This window comes from Monodelphis domestica, chromosome 3, assembly GCF_027887165.1.
Source record: "Monodelphis domestica isolate mMonDom1 chromosome 3, mMonDom1.pri, whole genome shotgun sequence".
Lineage (NCBI taxonomy): Eukaryota > Metazoa > Chordata > Mammalia > Didelphimorphia > Didelphidae > Monodelphis > Monodelphis domestica.
In genome coordinates this window covers 527195636-527217038 of record NC_077229.1, presented here as the reverse complement: position 1 = coordinate 527217038, position 21403 = coordinate 527195636, and the positions used below count along the sequence as shown (strand labels likewise).

The 21403-nt window shown below is 38.3% G+C and overlaps 1 protein-coding gene across 1 annotated transcript in view; it reads right to left on the bottom strand.

Annotated features, from left to right (window-relative positions):
* The window catches only part of LOC100030460 (solute carrier organic anion transporter family member 4C1-like), a 125630-nt gene that overhangs the window by 21302 nt on the left and 82925 nt on the right, over window positions 1-21403 (bottom strand). Inside the window, exons 9-12 of the mRNA XM_001379924.4 lie at window positions 19636-19789; window positions 6824-7014; window positions 5503-5567; window positions 4606-4743 (exon numbers count right to left, since the gene is read on the bottom strand). Of these exons, the coding sequence (XP_001379961.1) occupies window positions 4606-4743; window positions 5503-5567; window positions 6824-7014; window positions 19636-19789 (548 nt within the window). The remainder of the gene's footprint in view (window positions 1-4605; window positions 4744-5502; window positions 5568-6823; window positions 7015-19635; window positions 19790-21403) is intronic.

Here is a 21403-nt window from a genome sequence, read left to right as displayed (position 1 = left end):
CTTAAAAAGAGCCTCAAAACAACAATAGTTAAAAACCAACAGCAAGATGGGAGTGAGAGGGCTTGTCCACTGAACACAACTTGCAAAGAAGACAAAGCTTGATTTTTCATCAGATAAGGGAGCCGTGGGAAACAAAACTGCACACCAGGCAGTATCGGCTGGCGGATCACACCCCATCCCCACGGTGTCAGGTTCCACAGCTGACTGAGCATGGGCCAGATTCGGGATCCGATGAAGTGGGCTACACCAACAAAGTAGCACCTCGGATCCACCCCTTAACGTCCCAGGCTCTGGCACTAGTGTGCAGTGAGGCCAGAAGTCCAGAGCACTGGGCCCTTTCAAGCCTGTACTGCTGCTGTGAAAAACCTAACCCTAGGGAAAAATAGCTCACAGAGCCTAGCCCTGCAAGCCAGCAGCAGAAGAGACAGAATCATCAGTTTTCAAATTTTACGGTCCACAAGCAAAAAAAGACTGAGGAAATGAGCAAACAGCAAAAGAAACTAACTTTAGAAAATGTCCATGGCAAAGTACAAGATCAGCAGGGGATGGTGAGATCCAATCAACCGCATGCAAAACTTCAATTAAAAATAGAAATTGGTCTCAAGCCCTAAAAGAATTCAAAAAAGAATTCAAAAATCAAACAAGACAGGTCAAAGAAAAATGAGGAAAAGAAATGAAACTAATGCAAAAAGAAAATAACATCTTCAAAGGCAAAATTAGTCAACTGGAAAAGAAGACCCAAAAATCCAGTGAAGTGTCATGAAAAGTAGAATAGATCAAATGGAAAATGAAGGATCAAAAGGTTATAAGAATTTTAGTCTTTATAAATTAGAATTGGGTAAACAGAAGCTAATGACTTCATGAGACATCAAAAAACAATTTAAAAAATCATAAAGATGAAAAACAGAAGAAAATATGAAATATCTCATTAAAAATAACCTTTAGATTTAAAAATTATTGAAAGTCATGACAAAAAAAGTAAATAAAAAACAGACACCGTATTATAAGAAATTATCTAAGAAAACTGCTCTGATATTTTTGAACAAGAAGGTAAAATAGAAATCAAAAGAATCCACAGATCACTTCTTGCAATAAATCACCAAATGACAACTTACAGGAATGGAACAGTCTAATTCAAGAGCTCCCAGGTCGAGAAGAAAAAATTACAAGCAGCCAGAAACAATTGAAATATGATGGAGCCCCAATCAGGATTAAACATGGAGCCCCAATCAGGATTACATAGAATCTGGCAGTTTCTACATCGAAGAAGAAGAAGGCTTGCAATATGAAATTCTGGAAGGCAAGGGAACTGGGTTTACAACCAAGAATCATCTATCCATCTACCAACTACCCATTTTTTTAAAGAGATAAACAATTTTCTTTGAAGTAGAACTCCTTTCTCAGAGTTATGAGGCAAGTACTTTGAGTAATTCTGAAGCACTACCAAAAAAAAATAATCAAAGTTTAATTAGAGTAGACCTGTCTGGTTATTACTTCCAAATATTACTGCCAAGAATCATCTACCCATCAAAGCTGAGTACATACTTTCAGGGGAAAGTATAATCATTGAATAAAATAGAAAATTTCCAGGCAATCCTGAAGAATAGACCAGAGAAAAAGAAAATTTTGTGTCCATATACAAAATTCAAGAGAAGCAAAAAAAGGGTAAATAATAAATGAATAAGAAAAAAATCTTAGGGCCAGCAAAGGGGTTGCTCTGAAGAGCCTACCTTGCAAGCAACCTGGGCCAGTATAAGGTATAAATAATCATATGAAAAAATGCTCTAAATTGCTCTAGATTAGAGAAATGCAAATCAAAACAACTCTGAGGTATTATCTTACCCTTAACAGATTGACCAAATAAGACCGTAAAGGAAAATAAATGATGGAGAGGATGTGGCCAAATTGGGATATTAATGCATTTCTTGTGGAGTTGTACATTGAGCCAACCATTCTGGAAGACAATTGGGAATTCTACACAAAGGGCATTAAAAGAATGCATACTGTTTGACTAGTGACACCACTAATGGGTCTGTATCCCAAAGAGATAAGGAGCGGTGTGTACAAGAATGTTTATAGGTCATCTTTTTGGGGTGGTGAAGAATTGGAAACTGGGGGGACGTCCCTTGGTTGGGGAATGGTATCTGATGGTGATGGAATACTATTGTGCTATCAGCAATAATGAATCAGATGATTTCTTGAAAGAACCGTAAAGACCTCCATGAACTGAGGTGGAGTGAAAGAAGCAGAACCAGGAGAACGTTGTACACATTGTGGGACAACAAAGACACAGCAAAATCTACACCCCCCTCCTAGCTGTACAATCTGTTGTGGCAAGTGGAATTCCTATACATTTGGTCTTTGTGTTCTCTTTCATGCAGGCAAAGGGCGTGAGTGCCCACAAACAAGATGGTACCTTGTTAGGGGCAAGCTTGCGATTTTCAAATCCAATTCCAACAGATGCTTTACTATTAAAGCAATACTTCGCCTCCCCGTGCCTTATACTGCCCTTATTCTTACTGTCTGTGCTTGGGCTGTGTGACCCACCTCCCATATGTGCCATGAGTGAAGAGGGGAATGGTAGTCATTGAAATAACTAAAAGATATTAATATGTAACTTTTTTGCACATTTCAAATGACTGCGTCAACTGCTCTCTCATTAAAGAAGTCGACAAAGATGAAACAGTAAGTCCCAATGAAGGGGATCCTATCAAGATGCAGGCCAATATTCCAATGCCAATTATTCTTTAGAATAGATGTAGCTAATCTGCTAAATTTTAAGAGGGATTATAAAATTAAATTTCCTTCTAGAAATCAGACATGTTTATAGTTAGTGAAACTTAGCTGCAAATTTGGTATCCAGCGGAACAAAACAAATTGGAATGAAAAAATTTAAAAATGCATTTGACGGTATCCTCATCAGTACTCATCAATACAATTCCCAGGGGCAGTGAAAGGATAAAATGTAATTCATCAAAATAATAGAACTACAATTGCTACTAAGGCTAAAAACATGGTCCATCATCATAAGACTTTCATGGTGCCATGTGGTAATCAGAGAGGGCTGCCCAACCATAGTCGGATACTAATGAAATACGCTAAGCCTTCACACTAACGAGCATCAGACATTCGGTCCCCAGAGTCCCTGTCACCACTTGCAACCATTCACGGGGACCATCACCGAGCAGAGTGTCCTTAAACTCCCCTGGAGGAGTCCATCCCACATCCTGTAACACACTCATGGGGCTGGACGCAGCCAGGAGATCAGGCGGCTACAGAAGGTCTGCCAACCTTTTCTTCCTCATCCTGCAGACCTGCACAGACAACACCATCCAGTGGCTTTCCTTAAAGACTTTAAATATGGACTCTGTGTATACAAAGCTAGCAGATATATATACTCTTGAAAGAAATTCAAAAAGGAAAGTGTAATTTTAAAAAGTCACTTTAATTTCTTTCTTGAAACGAGTAAGAAATGCTATTACAATGAGCCTCCATTTCAATATACGTAGGGAGGTACATCCAACCCCAAGTTTTTTCTTCCTTTACCTACATTTTTGTGCAGTCAACCACAGATCAAGGGACTCCTCACTCTCTCAGACACTCAATGCCAATGAAAGAATAACAGATTAAAGTTTGTTTTTCCTCCCCTAAAAAAGTGGTCTTTGTTGTCGACCATGATGATGGTCAACAACAGGGAAGGACACATATTTAGAAACCCTCTTGCCTCAGGAAAACAGTTTTCTAAACTTCAACTATTCCTCTTCTCTTGCGTGTCTTACACCAAGGCTTGGTATTCTAAATTGTAATAATAAATTGGATTTTCCAACCAGGGAAGGAGGTCAAAGAGGTAGAGCGCTAGTGGACTGAACAAACAAATAAAAATAAAGGCAATTATTCTATTTTTATACAGAAAACCTCCCTCAGGTATAGAATTTTACATTAAATTGAAAGAATTTTGTTAATTTGTCCCCTCACAGAATCCATATTCATAGTATAAGGAATTTCAAGCTTCCATGAAACAAAACCACCAAGTAAACATTGGACTAGAAGAACCCTAAAGTTCAATAAAGCTCTAATAATCTTTGAATCCATGACATTTATTCTAAATTAATTTGTTCTCAATTAATATTCCAAGTTCACCATTAATCAGTGACCTCTTTATCATCTTTTTGAGTTATGAATTTCTAATTTTTACTGCCAAATTTATCTCCTAAGTTCAGGGTATCCTGACAGTTCTATCGCACAATCACCTCTTGACCTTTCTCTGATTTAAAAACAAGGTGTTTCATTCCCATCAAGTAAAAAATGCTTCCTTTGCATACCCCTCCACAGACATGTGGCATCTCTTTAGAGGCATCTCTAGTACTCGGGTAGCAAATGTTCTGGTCATGTTTGTAAAATAGATTTAATACCACTCTGGAAACCATCAGAAATTGATGAGCAAGTCTATATACTTAAAGGATTTGTTTTAGAGTAAAACGTATTTTTTTAAAAAGCCTATAGATGTTCTATTGTTAGTAAAAGCAACACCACACTGGAAGCTAATAGTTTATACTTGTCATAAACAAAGGGACTTCCTCTGTGTTCAAAGATAGCATCACTTACTTATTCCTACTAGCATGAAGGCCATCTTGGTGTTATCATATAACCAGCAAGCTCCTCGAATGCCACATTGGTTGACGTCCCAAAGAGTACAAGAACTGTCTATTGCAAAGCCAAACACAATTGGTCCAGGAATTGTACCTAGATTTGACATAATCATGTATGAAAGGATAAAGAAGATAATTAATATTTGCATTGACATGTGCATATATTGCATATGAATTGCACACATGGATACGCACACTAACACAATGCACCAATGAGCATCCTTCACACAAAAACCTCCTCTGCAAATAATCTCTATCTTTTGAAATATTCCATCCTTGGTTGTCAATGAAATCATTTGGGGGCAAGAGTTAAACCCAATTAGCTCAGGCTTCCAAGTCAGCTCTCCATCACCAGGTCCCTCTCTAATTAAAAGAAAATAATCGGTTGCCTTTTCCATTTCTCCACAATTAAGATCCTTTTTTGATTTAACTCATATTTAGCTACCATTGTACAAAGGAAAGGATTATCAGGAAGGGAACTAAAATTGTCTATTTGTTGCTCTGGGAAAGTTAAAATTGCATGTAAGCAGAGTTAATCTATACATGGTTTTCATATATTTCCTTTAATGGTGTCACAAAATATTTTTGAACACATAAGTAAACATTTTTCAAAACTGTTTTTGATTGACTTTTGACTAAACAGCGAGTGGAAAAATTATTCTAATATTCTGTTATTGCCCCATCCTGAAAGATGAGTAATTCTTGAATTTTGAAAGTAAACCTTCATTATTCAAAATCACTTATTTTTACTGTAGCTTTTTTGGCTAATTTGTTTCCCTTGGTGATTAAGAAAGTTATAAATGAATATCACTAACATGATCATGATTTTCCAAAGAATTAATAATATGCATACCCAATAATCGGACCAAAACAAACTGTACTCCAAGGGCTAGAGAGCGTTGATAGGTATTGACACACCTAAAAATAATAGTCAAATGGTAAATCACTACAACGAGTAGTTATTTGTAAATAATTATTATACATTGTAAATAGAAGTCATTCTTTAAATTCAACATCATGTTTACTCATATCAATTATATTCTTCATGTCAAATCAGATAGTTTAAAAAAGTTAAAATGAAAAAAATACCTGCATTGTTTCCCATTTTAATACATCTGGACTAAAATAAAATTAATTAGAGCTTACTCTTTGGTTCAGATTTTTAATGATTCACATTCAAAAAGTGAATTTATAGAATAGTCTACAGGATGCAGCTAGGTGTCTCAGTACATAGAGATCCACGCCTGGCGATAGAAGGTCCTGGGTTCAAATCAGACCTCAGACACTGCCTAGTGTGACCCTGGACAAATCACTTAACCTTCATTGCTTGGACTGGCTGACCACTCTTCTGTCTGAGAAACAATACACCATATTGATTCTAAGACAAAAGGTAGGGGGTTTAAACAAATGTACAAAATATATTGCCATATTTCATCTTGGGGACCATTATTTTCACAAGACAATACCACTGTTGATGTGTTAAAAAACTGTTGAGATAAAAAAAAAAATTACTTTTGTTTGTTTAAACCATCTAGGATAATGTTGAAGGTTTATTTTTAGTATTTTATCCCCTTGAAAAAAAAAATCCTCATTCTGTAAATTTCTTCCAACTTATAAAGCTAAGATATCAGTTATATTATCATTATTCTACAAAATGATTTGAAAATCATCCAAATTTGAAATCCAAATTGAAAATCATCCAAAAGTCGAGATCAAATGTCAAGTTTCAAAAAATACCTCTCTGAGTGGATAAAATGATGGAATTGGGTGTGGTGATGGCAAAGGAAAGCCAAATGTAATCATCTCGGAGAGAAAGCAAAGATCCGTGTCAAGGGTTACCAGAATAAGCAATCCTGATCCTGTGAGCAGTTACTCGGGACTTGGCAGACAGACTAGGCAGGGACTGCAGCAGCTCCAGGATCGTGGGGGTGGCAGGGAAGGAGAGCATCCAAGAGTAGAAATGGGATTGTGGGACACAGCAGCTCTCGCAGGCTCCTTTTGGTCCTGGAGGTTGTGGTAGGAGAAGGGCAACAAGGGCCCTATTTTTCCCTCTCCTTTCCGATTGTAGCCAATACAAATCCATTTATTTTCTCATACATATATTCAACATTAAGGTGGCTTCAGATTTTAGGGAAAACTGCACAGAGGGTAGAGTAGCGGAAGAAAATACTTACCGAAGAATTGCTACAGTAATCGGAGTCCCAGCCATGAAGGTAAAAATAACAGTAACAAAGAAAAAGCCGAGAAATAGAGGCAAATTTGTACAGCGACTTTCACACTTCCCGGCTTTGGCTTCATAGCCCAAACTTTCTGCAGAAGGCATGGCATATTCCGGGCTTCCAATACAGGAACAATTGTGGTATACCTGTAAATATAATCAACAAAGACATCTTTGCGAAATGTATAAAGATGAGGGAAGATGTCTTTTTAACTATGTGTAACATTAAAAAATACTGATCAAAAAAAAAATACTGATCAAATAAATAATGTACACATGAAAATGATCTTTATCTGAATCAACCAGTCATGATTTTTAAAAGGGACAAGCATGTGCTTGTGAGAAAGGAAAATATACCCATTTCCAGAGAGAGAAAGAATAATAAAGTCCGCAGAGTATACAGACCAGTGAGCTTGATTTTTGTTCCTTTGAAAATACTAGAATACATGATTGAACTTGTGACAAAGTGGCCGTGAGCCTCAGCTCTTATTCCTGCCAGGGCTGTTGCTCTGTCTACTTTGCCACCTATATGGCCAAACTAAAACTCAGCTATAGCAAAATTGTTGATAGATGACCTCGTGCTAATTTCAGGAGAATAGGACCTATCAATTACAAGATAATCCAAAATGGATTTTGAAATGTCTGTACCATCCCTCTGCACCCCCTTCCGTTTCTTCATTCTCTGGCTACTCTAATCCTTCCTCCAATTGGCTTCCGGAGTGATGGTCCTGAAATGCGCTCTTGCCGTGTCACTCCCCCAACAGGAACAGACAGCACTAAACTATTCCACTGAGTCACTCAATTCCTTAGCCAGTGACCAGATTGTTTTGATGATTATAGCTTTGTGATTCATTTTGGGATCTGTTTTCCTGACTGACCTCCTTTTCCACTTTTTTTCATGGATTCCTTTTACATTCTGGATCTTTTGTTCTTTTAGATGACCTTTATTATTTTTTCTAGCTTTTAAAATAATTTTTTGGAAAATTTGATCAGAACAGCACTGAATAAGTAGATTAAATTTAGGTAAAATGGACCCTTTTATTAGACTGGCTGAACCAACCCATTAATATTTTCCCAATTGTTTAGATCTGACTTTATTTGGGTGATCTGGAGAGGAACTGAGATCAAGGTATAGGAATTAGAGTTTATCTCTGTAAAGACAATGTCTGTCTTTTCATGTGAGAGGGGTGTCAAGGAAGAGTTGTTGGGGAAAGATATCTTACTGATAAGATGAGGAAAAGAGACCTCTGACAAATGGCTTCATTAGAGAGAACAGTGTGATCAATAGAATAGTGAACTAACTGAGGAGGTGATTATTTGGTTGCAATCGAGGCCCCGTTGAAATCCACATAATTTGTAGTGGACCCAATCAGCTCTATTTGTCAGGTATAAATACGGACAAAAGTAGGAGATGGAATAATTAAAGGTTGGAGTTTGACAAGGCATGTTTGATAACAAGTCAAAGAAACAAGAGACAACTTAGAGGTGCTACCTCATACCTAGCAGAGTGGCCAACAGGACAGTAAATGAAAATGTTGGAGGAGTTGTGGCAAAATTGGGATACTAATGCATTGTTAGTGGAGTTGTGATCTGATCCAAACATTCAGGAGGGCAATTTGAAATTATGTCCAAGGGCTATAAAGTGATGCAGACCCTTTGATCCAGCCATAGCACTACTAGGTCTGTACCCCAAAGAGACCATATGGAGGATGAAAAAACAAGTTTAGAAATCATAACATTCTGTGACATTTGTAATGAAGGAAAGTTTTCAATCTTATGGAATTCATGTGATAATTATTGAGATCTCTTAGGCTCGTGACTCTGTAATCCAATTTGTTATCTCTCCTAGCTCTGTATCATCTGCCCAAGTTGAAAGACATGACATCAATGCCTTTATCGAAGTCTACAGAAAATATTAAATTTCCAGACCCAGAATCCTAGGGGACTCGATTAAAGAACTCCTTCCAAATTAATGTTAATGACTACTCTGAGTCCAACCATCCAATCCAACCGTGCTAACCCAAATTTCATCTTTTTTTACATTTTTCCATGTCCATCTAAGTAGATCACATTGCCCCTAGTAAAACAAGGACTCTAAGAGTAGAAATGGTACCATTAAAAAAAAAAGTCCCTACTTTCTTAGCACTAACACAGTACCTTGTACAGAGATATAGAACAGGGAATTCATGGTAAGAACACACAAATATCATCAATGATACATGTAAAACCCAATGGAACTACTCATTGGCTACAGGGAAGGGGAGAGGGGAGGGAAAGAACCACAGCCCTAATAGACTTTTTAAACTTTAAAGATTTCGTGAAAGTATGAAAGCTTTTCAGGAAACCATAAAGAAGTACTGATTTCACAAAATCAAATGAATAAATTTTATTTGTTTTAAGTCAGACTAATAATCTTTTAATAAAGACATTTTTTAAACTGTTAATCTTTTACCCATTTCCCCACTCAAGCTGGCACTAATGTGATGAGATCTACTTGTATTTAAATGGTCAGAGTCAGTCTCAAGATTACTGAGAAATAGTATTTAATGATAAGGTAAAATAACACAGAAAATTCAGTTTTTAAATATCTTAAATGGAAAAAGATGAGACCAAATTCTCCTTGCAGTTCTCAAAAAAAAAAGACAACAATGGTTTTCCTCCAATTAAGTTTGCTGAGACTGATTCCAGTAGAAATACAAGGATGGGAAATTATATCATTTAAGCCTCTCTTTGTTAGACTAGCTGGATTTTCCAAGTGGAATAAAATTCAAATTTACATTTTCATTTTAAAAGAAAACTATCTACTGATAAAAATAGCAATTAACACTTTGCATTGACTAAATCAGCAATATTAAAATGAAAAGATGATTACCCCTTCTTTTTTTCACTTGCTCAAGGCAGTTGCCTCCCCTGGGAGGAGTTCTTTATACCTGTGAAATCACAGGTCTGATACTCTTAGCTTTATCCTTATTAGAAATGTCATTTATCAAAAAGGTAATTTAATCATTTTTTAAACTCCTGCCTACAGCAATTCTTTAATAATCTACAGTCTTAAGAGTTGCCTGGGCTCCTGAGAAGTTGGGACATGACAGTCACAGAGGCAGAACCTGAACCCACACCTTCTGACTCCATGACTACACTTCTTTTTTATCCCCTACAGCAAAGTGCCTGACTGGGTGAAGATCTTTCTATAGAAGGGTAGCGAGGTGGGGCGGTAGAGAGGTTAGACCTGAAGTCAAGAAAACTCATCTTCCTGAGATCAGATCTGGCCTTGAACAGATCCTAGACAAATTACTTAACCCTGCTTGCTCCAAAAGGGCAAAAAAAAGATCCCTTTACATAAAGACATAAAGAGCTATTGGAGCCTGTTGATTAGTAATAGATGATTAATTGCTTGATTTCTTCCCTTTTGGAGTCCAGTTCTTTAGCACAGTGCCCGACACACAGTAGGCACTTAATAAATGTTGGTTGATTAATTGATTGGGGTGGGAAGTGGAGGAAGAGAAAAGATTTCATTCTTATCAAGATCAAAGCCAAAATACTAGTAGAATTTGGAGGATGAACACCCTGCAGGATCCCCTCTCTCTAGATCTACGATAGAGCAGTCTAGGATAATTGCAGAGGTCCAATGGTGACAAATCTAAAGGACGCTTTGCCCTGCTTTGTACTCTCAGTTTCAGCAGATAAGAGGAGAGAGATGATGGCAGGGATGATACCTGCCAAGGATCTGCATCCGTTTGACTTTCATTAGTTCTAGCCTGATCGTCCTTTCAAACCCTTATGAGCCTGTCCACAAATGACATTTCCCTAAATGCTTTTCCTGCTCCCACTACTTCCCTGACACTCTTTCCCGGGTCCCCTCTTGCCTGTCTAGCCTCTCCATTCCTTTCCTGGTTTACCTCTCAGCTCTTTCACCTCTTCTCTTCAGAAGTGGATGGGAGTCCTTCTCCAACAGTCAACTCTTATCTGCTTCTCCTGAGCTTGCTGTTGCCATGCTGGCTTGATTGATGAATGGGTATAAACTCCCCCAAACCACTATATCTACCAGGCTGTTTCTATCCCATAGTTCATCCAGGCCAACTTGCCATTCGATCTTTCCCTGAGAAAAATCACACAATGAAAGCCCTTTGTTCACCGTGCTATGCTGCAGACATGAAAAAACAAAACAACCAAAACCTCTCTATGGCACTGCCAGCAAAGCACCCCAGGAGCCACTACATAATTTCCTTGAAAATGCTTGGGTAGGGCAGTGCCTTGAGACAGTGCCCCTCCTTCCTCTCTCTCTAAATCAAGCACTATATTTTAAGTGATGGCTCCCCGGTCATGTTTTTGAATTGTGGTTAGAGGGTGTGCCTTGAAATTTAATGGTCCCCGGAATTTCCACTTCACACACAAACATTATCCCATTTGATCCTCAAAATAAACCAAGTTGCCACTTCTGCAATGAGTAAAGTCCGTTCATCTGCAGCAGCTGCACTCAACGAGGTCAAGACTTCAGATTTTGTCCCCAAGTCTTCCAAAGCACAGCAGAGAGGATTGGAAGTCAGAAGCCTTCAGTATGCCTCCATTTACTATGTAACCTAGGAATGATGAACTGGAGGGATTCCACGTGAACTGGAAAGACCTCCAGGAACTGATGTGGAGTGAGAGGAGCAGAACCAGGAGAACAACTACACAGAATGTAGCTTTGTGCAGTTTTGGTTTTCTTTGGGGTTTTAGTTATGTATGAGTGTGCTCTTACATGGAAGTGTATTTTGGATGGCAATTTTAAAAGGGGGGGAAATATTTGAGTAATCAAGGGGTAGAATTGTTGGAAGGTAGTTGATTTTTGCCAATATGGGAGAGGTAAAAATTTCTATGCCTAATCCCCATAGAAGAAGGAAGAGTTCTTTAGTGGACACCTTTAAAGTAGCAAAGATTTGGTTTTCTCTCCACCAGATTTAGGATTAATCGCCCTGGCCTCATAGGGAGGAAATGTGGCTAGCTGGTAGTGAGAGTGACACTTTCTTGAAAGGTACCAAGTGAATTTCCATATTCATTCACTCTTCAAGATAGTTCTACATCCAAGAGGATAATGACATCTCACCTATCTACCTCAAGAGAGGTGATGCAGACATGAAGGCTATGCCAGACGGCTCTTCTTGTGTAGAGTTACTGCTGTTCTTTATGCTGCTCTGCTCCCCCCATATTGCGAACTGCTAACAAATACATCCCCTAGAACATGGACCAGATCACTAAGATCCAGACCTTCATCCTCTCAAAGGGGCGAAGCAAGGTCTGATTTCTGATCTTCATTCTTCTCCAAATTGGGGCATCTTGGATTGTATTAGCAACGTCAGGGAACCATTATGGCATTTCTTATCTTTATACCTCTGTTTCTAGGACTGACTTCTTACATCTCTTAGGTCAAAGATTTTCAGTAATGGCCCTAAGGACATTTAAGTAAAAAAATGTCTTTTAGATATTTTAGATGAGCTCTAAGACTTTATTATCCAGGGATGCGGAAGGAGTAAAATCTACTCAGGTCTCTACTACATAAACTAGAATAGTTGTCTTTGAGGGGTTTTTTTTTCCCTCTCATAAGAGGCGATGAAGCTGTTTAAGAATTAATTGGTCCAAGAGATTAAAATTTGAACTACTGCCATAACTTCCTGTCACCTAAGGACATAAATCTAGCTCCTCCTCAGTGGATCTGGAGCCACACTATGACTTCCAAAGGAACAATTTCTCCAATTTATTGAATCCTCAGGATAGGCTGGTTGATTTTTGGCTACTGGAACACGTTGCACTTAAGAATACTGAAATATAAAAATGTGAAAATGATCTCTGCTGAAAAATAAATGTTTTCCTCCATAGAACAGGGAATAAGTATATTTTTGGATTTTGTTTTTGTTCCTTCATTAAAAAAGGACATTCTTTCTTTAGCCTATACCCTCCCTTTTCTTTCTTTTTCCTTTATTTTGTTCATGTTTTCCCTGATAATCTAAGGGGATAGTCTAAATTTAATGCATGTTTGTGACCTTGGCAAAAGCAGAAACAAGGAAGCTGTGCCCACCTGGATACATGCCGTAACTTTGCTGACTATCCTGTCCACACTATTCTTATATAACCTCTTTTTTGTTAAATGTTCAATAGTCTACAAGTGCATGATTTCATTCCATTTCAAAATGTGACCCAACAGATGGATTTGAGTCAAAACAAAACCTCTGCTGCTAACATACATCTGTAAATATAAGCCTTTGAAGTTTTTTTTTTTCTTCAATATAATGAAGTTTCCAAGAATTTGATTTAACTTGTTCCTAAGTAAAATAGTACCATTTGGATGGATGGATGGATGGATGGATAGAGATAGACAGACAGACAAGGTCTTAAATTTATCTCTCTAGAAGTAGAAACTCCATTAATACCTACTTCAAAATATAAAAGATTTCACTATTTATGAGTCCCTCAGGCTTTGGCTATGCTCTCGTATTGTAATATGCCTTTCATTCAGTTTTTCTCCAAATGTATATGTTGTTCTGTACTAAGTTTTGGAACTATGACAGTTTCTCTTCCCAGGACTCTGCAATTAAACCTAAAGGACCATTAACAATGCTCCTATGCAAGACTTTAAGGAGTGACAACTCAGTGGTCCACAGGAAAAAGAGATAATTCATTGCAAATGCCTGGATGGTTATCAGCATATGTCTTGATCGTTCTGTAAGGTGGCATTAAATCTTTTATATTAGGGTAAATACGTTATGGTCATGGCACCCTTAATTATTTAAAACCTCAAAAGCAACTCTACCACTATCACCTATGAAGGGAAGATAATAATATCCCAAGAAGGATCAGACAGAAAAGCTAAAGGGAAAAAATGATATATGCACAAGATCATGAACGTTAGTTATTACGGTCCTTGGTTGTTCTCAGGGTTTTAACAAAGGTCAAGAGGCATTGCTGGGTAGCACAGTAGATAGAGAGCCAGGACTGGAGTTGGCCTGACCTGGGTTCAAATATCACCTCACACACTTCTTGGTTGTATGACCCTGGGCAAGTCACTTAAATCTCAATTGCCTAGCCCTTACCACTCTTCTGCCTTGGAATTAACACAGTATAGATTCTATGACCTAAGAAAGAGCTTTAAGAAAAGGTCAAGGACTATTGATTTTTAAAACTTTAGAGAAAGTCAACATCAGGGAGATTATATATATTTTCCTTTCAGCTGGGTTTAAGAGGAACAGATTCTATTTACTTAGAGATGCCTATCACTTTATAAGAACCCTCCCTAATAAGGGGTAGAGCGGGGCTCAAGTCTGATGAGCCGCCCCTCTTCCCCACTCTGACACACTCAGAGGAAGTTACCTTTCGCCACATCATCTCCAATCAGAAAAGCACAGCAACTAGGTGGCTCAGTGGATAGAGAACCAGGCTCGGAGATGGGAGGGCCTGGGTTTAAAGCTGACCTCCAACACTTCCCTGCTGAGGGACTCTGGGCAGGCCACGTTCCCCCCACTGCCCTGATTCTAAGACAGAAGGTAAAGGTTTGCAAAAAGATTAGAGCAACAACTGCCTTCCGGTGTCAACACTGAGGTAACCAGCTCAAGATAAATCACTCCTGACAACACTGTACACAGAAGAGCAACACTAGGGGAGGATCAACTGTGAAAGTCTGAGCTCCTCTCAGCAATCCACTGGTCCAGGGCGGTTCTGAAGGACTTGGGACAAAGGATGCCACCCACCACCTCCCAAAAGAGAGCTGGCGGGGTCAGATGCAGGTCAAAACATGGGATTTTTCCACTTTCGTTTATTTGTGCTTTTATTGTGGGGTTTTGGCTTTATATGAGCATTTTCTTACCACAATGAACAATATGGTAATATGTTTTACATGCCAATACATGTTAACAGATCAAATTGCTAACCATCTCCAGGAAGGGAATGAGAGGGATGGAGGGAGGGAGGGAGGGAGGAAGGGAGGGAGGGAAGAAGGAAGGAAGGGAGGAAGGGAAGGAGGAAGGAAGGAAGGAAGGAAGGAAGGAAGGAAGGAAGGGAGGGAGGGAGGGAGGGAGGAAGGGAAGAAGGAAGGAAGGAAGGAAGGGAAGAAGGGAGGAAGGAAGGAAGGAAGGAAGGAAGGAAGGAAGGAAGGAAGGAAGGAAGGAAGGAAGGAAGGAAGGAAGGGAGGGAGGGAGGGAGGGAGGGAGGAAGGGAAGAAGGGAGGAAGGAAGGAAGGGAAGAAGGGAGGAAGGAAGGAAGGAAGGAAGGAAGGAAGGAAGGAAGGAAGGAAGGAAGGAAGGAAGGAAGGAAGGAAGGAAGGAAGACAAATTTGGACTTCATGATTCCAGAAAATGTATGTGGAAGAGCATTAATACAAGTAACTGATAAAATAAAATATCTTTACAAAAAACAAAAAGATAAAGCACTACTTCTGAATAAACCACAGTAGGAGATTTAAAAGAGGCATTCCTTTCATTTCTCTGGATAGACTGGGTGATTTGGGTTTTTGTGGCATGTTGCATTTCAGGACACTGAAACAAAAAATTATCTCTGTCCACAAATAAGATGTTTTCTCCATAAAATAGGAAACTCGTGTATCTTTTGGATTTTTCTTTTCTTCATCAAAATAGGCCATTCTCTCTTTGGGATATATTCTCCCTTTACTATATATTCTTTTTCTTTAAAAATTTTCTCCTGATAACCTAAAGTGATTTAAAAACACAATTTTCATTTTGTCATAAAAGGTTATGATTTATTATATATTATGTACATAAAATGCATAATTATATAATATATTCCCTGCTATGGAGAGGCTAAGGCTGGTGTGGATCACTTGAGCTACAGGGGTTCTGATCTGCAAGAAGTAGGGCTCAGACTGGACAGATGTTCACACAAAGTCTGGCACATGTATGGTAAGACTATGGGAACAGAGGGAGCTCTAAGGAGGAGCCAAACTCCCCCCGGTCAGAGACAGAGTGGTCAAAGCTTCTGAAGAAGCAATAGAAAGGACACTCTCAAGGTCTCGGTGAAGAGCCTTGGTATAGATGAGGAGACACAGGAGACCTTGACGCTGGACTGTCCAGCAAGGCATGCCCACGTGGAAGAAGGTGCTGTACTCTATGAGCAAAGCCAAATTGCAGGAGCTCAAAAGAAACATGAGATTCACAAATGGAAAGACATTTCCATCCCAAATGTCCAAATGGGCTATTTGTGCCCAACCAGAGGGAGAGACTTCTGAGCTCATATTGACCCAATCATCGACAATCAGCTAAACTGTCCACCAACCCCAAAAAAGTAATGCCATCCTGGTGCTCCTCAAGTATGAAGCGAATTTTTAAATGTTTTATCTTTATTTTAATAACAATTTCCAGAAAAGTTTTCTGCTTCCGATTCATGTTGTCTCCCTCCCTTCCTCTTTCCCTCCTCCTGGAGTTGACAAGCAATTCTTGGGAATTTTTATTAAAAATCAAGTGCCAACTACAAGCCTGGCACTGGGTTAAACACTCGAAAAATATAGAAAATCCAGACAATTCCTACTGTGCAGGAACATATTTTCTAAGTAAGACAACACAAATACCGTTAGCTGCTGGGGGCGATTTTAAACTAGGAATTCACAGAGCATCATAGGACATAGAGTATAGGAAGTCACAGTGGAGTTATAGGGCATTTGACTGACATCTTTTCTAGACAAGATAGGATTCATTTGATGACTATTCCTATAGGAGGGGATGTAAGGACGTGGCAGGAAGAGTACGTGTCCATAGCAGCTGAGGATGGCTAGAGAGTGGTGGGGTGAATCTGGGTTAGGATATGGAGAATTCTCCCTAGCAGCCAGGAATACCAGATCATGGGTGAAGGCTGGAACAAGGTGCTCGGTCATGAAGGTGGCCAGAGAGCCATGAAACCTTCCCTACTTGCACTCTATTTTGCTGAAAAACTTACTGAAATTATTCCCTTTGCTGAAAGTGTTCTCTTAGGACTTCTTAGAATACTGGATACATCTCTCCATTTCCCCAGATGACCTATAATTATAGTAATAGACTATATATGTACATATTATACATATAATAGTTATCTGGATATATTATCTCTCACCCCCAAACCTCGAATTTCAGTAATTTGAGGGAAAGAGGCTATCATTCTAAGAAGCAGTGTGCCATGAAACGAGCCTTGGAGTTAGTAAGATCTGGACGTAAATGCTGACTTTCTGACACTTACTAGTTATCAACCATAGACAAATAATTAAATATTCCTGACCATGCTATAGTAGCAATAATAGAAATAGAAATGATTTTAAGTGCAGTTGAAAGTTCGTTTGCAGAGGCTGGCAGGAGCACATGCTAGGAACTCTTGAGAAGGGATTCTGGAATGCAGTGACAGAGGGAGAAATTTTGAAATTGCAATGGTCAACTGCACTTGCTTCCTGTCTTGAAGCCTGAAAGGAAATATCTTCTCACTGCTGAGACTATCTAACCAAGCCTGTTGGTGAGAGAAGGGAAAACTTTTTAATTCCTTTGGGAGTACCTTTTCTCACAGAAGAAACATACTTAAAGGAAGGGGGCCTTTCAGTCCCAGATCTCAGACTATATTATAACTCAGTGATCATCAAAACAATTTGGTACTGGCTAAGAGACAGAAATGAGTATCAGTGGAATAGACTTGGGCTAAGTGACCTCAGCAAGACAGTCTATGACAAACCCAAAGATCACAGCTTTTGGGACCAAAACCCACTATTTGGTTAAAACTTCTGGGAAATTTGGAAGACAGTGTGGGAGAGATTAGGTTTGGATCAACATCTCACACTCTACACCAAGATAAACTTAGAATGGGTGAATGACCTGAATATAAAGAAGGAAACTATAAGCAAATTAGGTGAACACAGAACAATATACATGCCAGATCTTTGGGAAAAGAAAGACTTTAAAACCAAGCAAGAGCTAGAAAAAAAATAATCACAAAATGTAAAATCAATAATTTTGATTACATCAAATTAAAAATGTTTTGTACAAACAAAACCAATGCAACCAAAATTAAAAGGGAAGCAACAACTTGGGAAATAATCTTCATAACAAAAACCTCTGACAAAAGTCTAATTATTCAAATTCATAAAGAGCTAAACCAATTATACAAAAAATCAAGCCATTCTCTAATTGATCAATGGGCAAGGGACATGAATAAGCAATTTTCAGTTAAAGAAATCAAAACTATTAATAAGCACATGAAAAAGTGTTCTAAATCTCTTATAATCAGAGAAATGCAAATCAAAACAACTCTGAGGTATCACCTTACACCTACCAGATTGACTAACATGACAGCAAAGGAAAGTAATGAATGCTTAATGGGATGTGGCAAAGTAGGGACATTAATGCATTGCTGGTGGAGTTGTGAATTGATCCAGCCATTTTGGAGGGCAATTTGGAACTATGCACAAAGGGAGCTAAAAGATTGTCTGCCCTTTGATCCAGCCATAGCCCTGCTGGGTTTGTACCCCAAAGAGATCATAAGGAAAAAGTCATGTACAAGAATATTCATAGCTGCGCTCTTTGTGGTGGCAAAAAATTTGAAAATGAGGGGCTGCCCTTCAATTGGGGAATGGCTGAACACATTGTAGTATATGTTGGTGATGGAATACTATTGTGCTCAAAGGAATAATAAAATGGAAGAATTCCATGGAGACTGAAACCACCTCCAGGAAGTGATGCAGAGTGAGAGGAGCAGAACCAGGAGAACATTGTACACAGAGACTGATACACTGTGGCACAATCCAATGTAATGGACTTCTCCATTAGTGGCAGTTCAGTGATCCTGAACAACCCGGAGGGATGTATGAGAAAGAACACTATCCACATTCAGAGGAAACACTGCGGGAGTAAAAACACAGCAGAAAAACAACTGCTTGAATCCATGGGTTGAGGGGATATGGCTGGGGATGTAGACTCCAAATGAACATCCTGATGCAAACATGGAAATAGGTTCTGATTAAGGACACAAGTAATACCCAATGAAATTGCATGCCGGCTGCAGGAAGGTTGAGGGGAGGGGAAGGAGGGAAATAATGTAATTCTTGTAACCAACAATAATGCTCTAAATTGACTCAATAAATTAATTCAAAATTTAAAAAAAATTTTAAAATAGACTAAGTAAATTATTGTTAAAAATCCATTCTCCTTTACACAGATTATAATAACAGTTAAGCCTACTGTTATCAAGGTCTAGATCCAGTCTTCTTTTATTTATTTTTTTTTAATTAAGAAGCTTCCTTACATATTGATGAAGTTATGTGTTGGGAAGGGAACTATACTAGGAAATGGGAGATGTGCTTTTTATTCCTAGTGCTACAACTAACAAGCTGTGTGACTTTGGGCCTCTTTTTAGTATATTTACTTTTATATTAAATGAAAAATCCTAGATTTCAAATGTCTCTTCCAGCTTTAATATAAACCTGTGACTTTTAGTTAAAGGGATCCAAAAATAACCTAGATTTCCATACTCTAATAACTGATTAGCTCTGTGATCTTACACATATATGAAAATCTTTCAGTGGTGCAAAATGAGTTCAGTTCTATTCAGCAAATAGCTATTAAGCTCTCTGATACAAGGCATGATGAAAGAAGAAGGAAACTTTATAACAAGTAAGGTTTGAGCTGGGACTAAGACGAATAGATGTGGGTAGAGAGAGAAAAGTAGAGAAAATATTCAAAGATTCATGAATTTTTTTTAAACTAACCATGCAGGAAAGGTTATATGCTTCACCTACGTATCTCTTTCTGCAGCAAAGTCATAAAAATAAGTTACCTTTGGCTGGCTTTGGGGCACTGAATTTTTGCAGCCGGCAATGCAGGGAGAAAAGTACTGGACACCATCTCTTCCACAAACAGGATAGTAAAAGGAATCCAAGCAGTTGCAATTAACATTACAAGGGGCCGTCAGATTTCCCAGCTCTCCTGTCCTGTAAGAAACAAATTCATATAACCGAGTCTATTCATAACAGCTAATAAACAGTTAAAAATGTTTTTTTCCCCTTGCAATGGATTCATTACTTAACAACCAGGCCTGCAGGTCTTCGGGCTAAATAACGGATGAATTAGCATGAATCTTATTCAAGGAAGCTCAGTATTTATGGATCCTTCAGTTAATGATACTTTGTTCACATATAATATCACAAAGCTAGGCTGTATCTAGGCATAAAATGTGTCTATTAATAAAACAATGGCACATATTGATGAAGAAGAATTTCCTGTGTGTTCCGCGTTATTAGGAACAGGAGATAGAAAGACAAGTTCTTGCTACAGAGTAACTTGTGTGTTACTGGGAAAGAGGATAAAAAGCTAACAATGTTTAACTTGTTTTAATATACCTTCTCAATGTGGTTTCTTTCTTTATGGGCTATTTCATTCCTGAAATCCGAAAGCCGATAACTGTGGCTTATAGAATTCATTATGCATGTAAAGGCACTTAGAAATAATCTTTGATAATCAGAAGAGCGAGGAAACAAAGTGAAAAGGGGAGAGAATTGGGAAACTAAAGCTTCTATAATTTATGATACTAGGGAGTAGCCATAAGAGCAAGGTTTGGAAAGAAAAAATGGAACATTTCCACAAAAATCTACCTCATGTGAGACATTCAAAATGAGATGATGAGAAGTTGAGCATTGAACACTAATATCAATCAATATTAAGTGCCTACTATGTGCTAGGCACTGTGCTAAGTGATAAATACAAAAAAAAAAAGAGAGGCAAAAGAAAGGCCTGTTGGGAAAGAGCTCACAATTTAATGGAGGAGCTTAGATTTAGGGCTTAGGGGGATCTTAGAGATCAACAAATCGCAAAATTCTATCCATGAACCATTATGGTACTAACACTAGCCTACTGCCCAAAAAGAGATCACACTAAATGTACGTTACGGTATATCAGCAACTAGCATTCTCTTAATCAAATTAATCAACAAATATTATAAATTGTCCACAGTACAACTGACAGAAAATACTCCCCAAAAGGGATGTTTGTTCAGTTAAATAAGAAATGGTTCCTGACTTTAAGGAATTTGAAAACTAGCTTATTAGTGACCCATGAAAATAATATGACTTGTCGCTTGCTCAAATGGATCTGTGAGAAAGATCTCTATCAGATTGAATAAACCTTCTTTGATACACTAATCCAAAGACGTAGAAAAGAGATGCACAATATGACCAGTCATTGGTAGGTTAAGATCTACATTGATGGGAGGGAATACACTCAAAATTCATCAGATCACAGACCCACGTGGGCTTTTGTAGTTGTGGTCTTACACTGGGCCAAGCCTTTGTCCATGAAGCCAATTAAGCCTTAGGAATGTCTTTCATATCTTTTTACTAAAAACTAGTCTGTGCCAGACTAGTTCTGACCACAAAATGTACAACACATCACAAAAGTGAGAACAATTACTGGGAAGGACTCGTCGGACAAGAATTTCAAAGAATATTGGAAAACAGTTTGGCCAACCCCATGTTCATATCAAATCTTATAGTATATACCACAATAAGCTAAAAAATAGATGAGAATAGAACTATGACTATAAAAGGTTT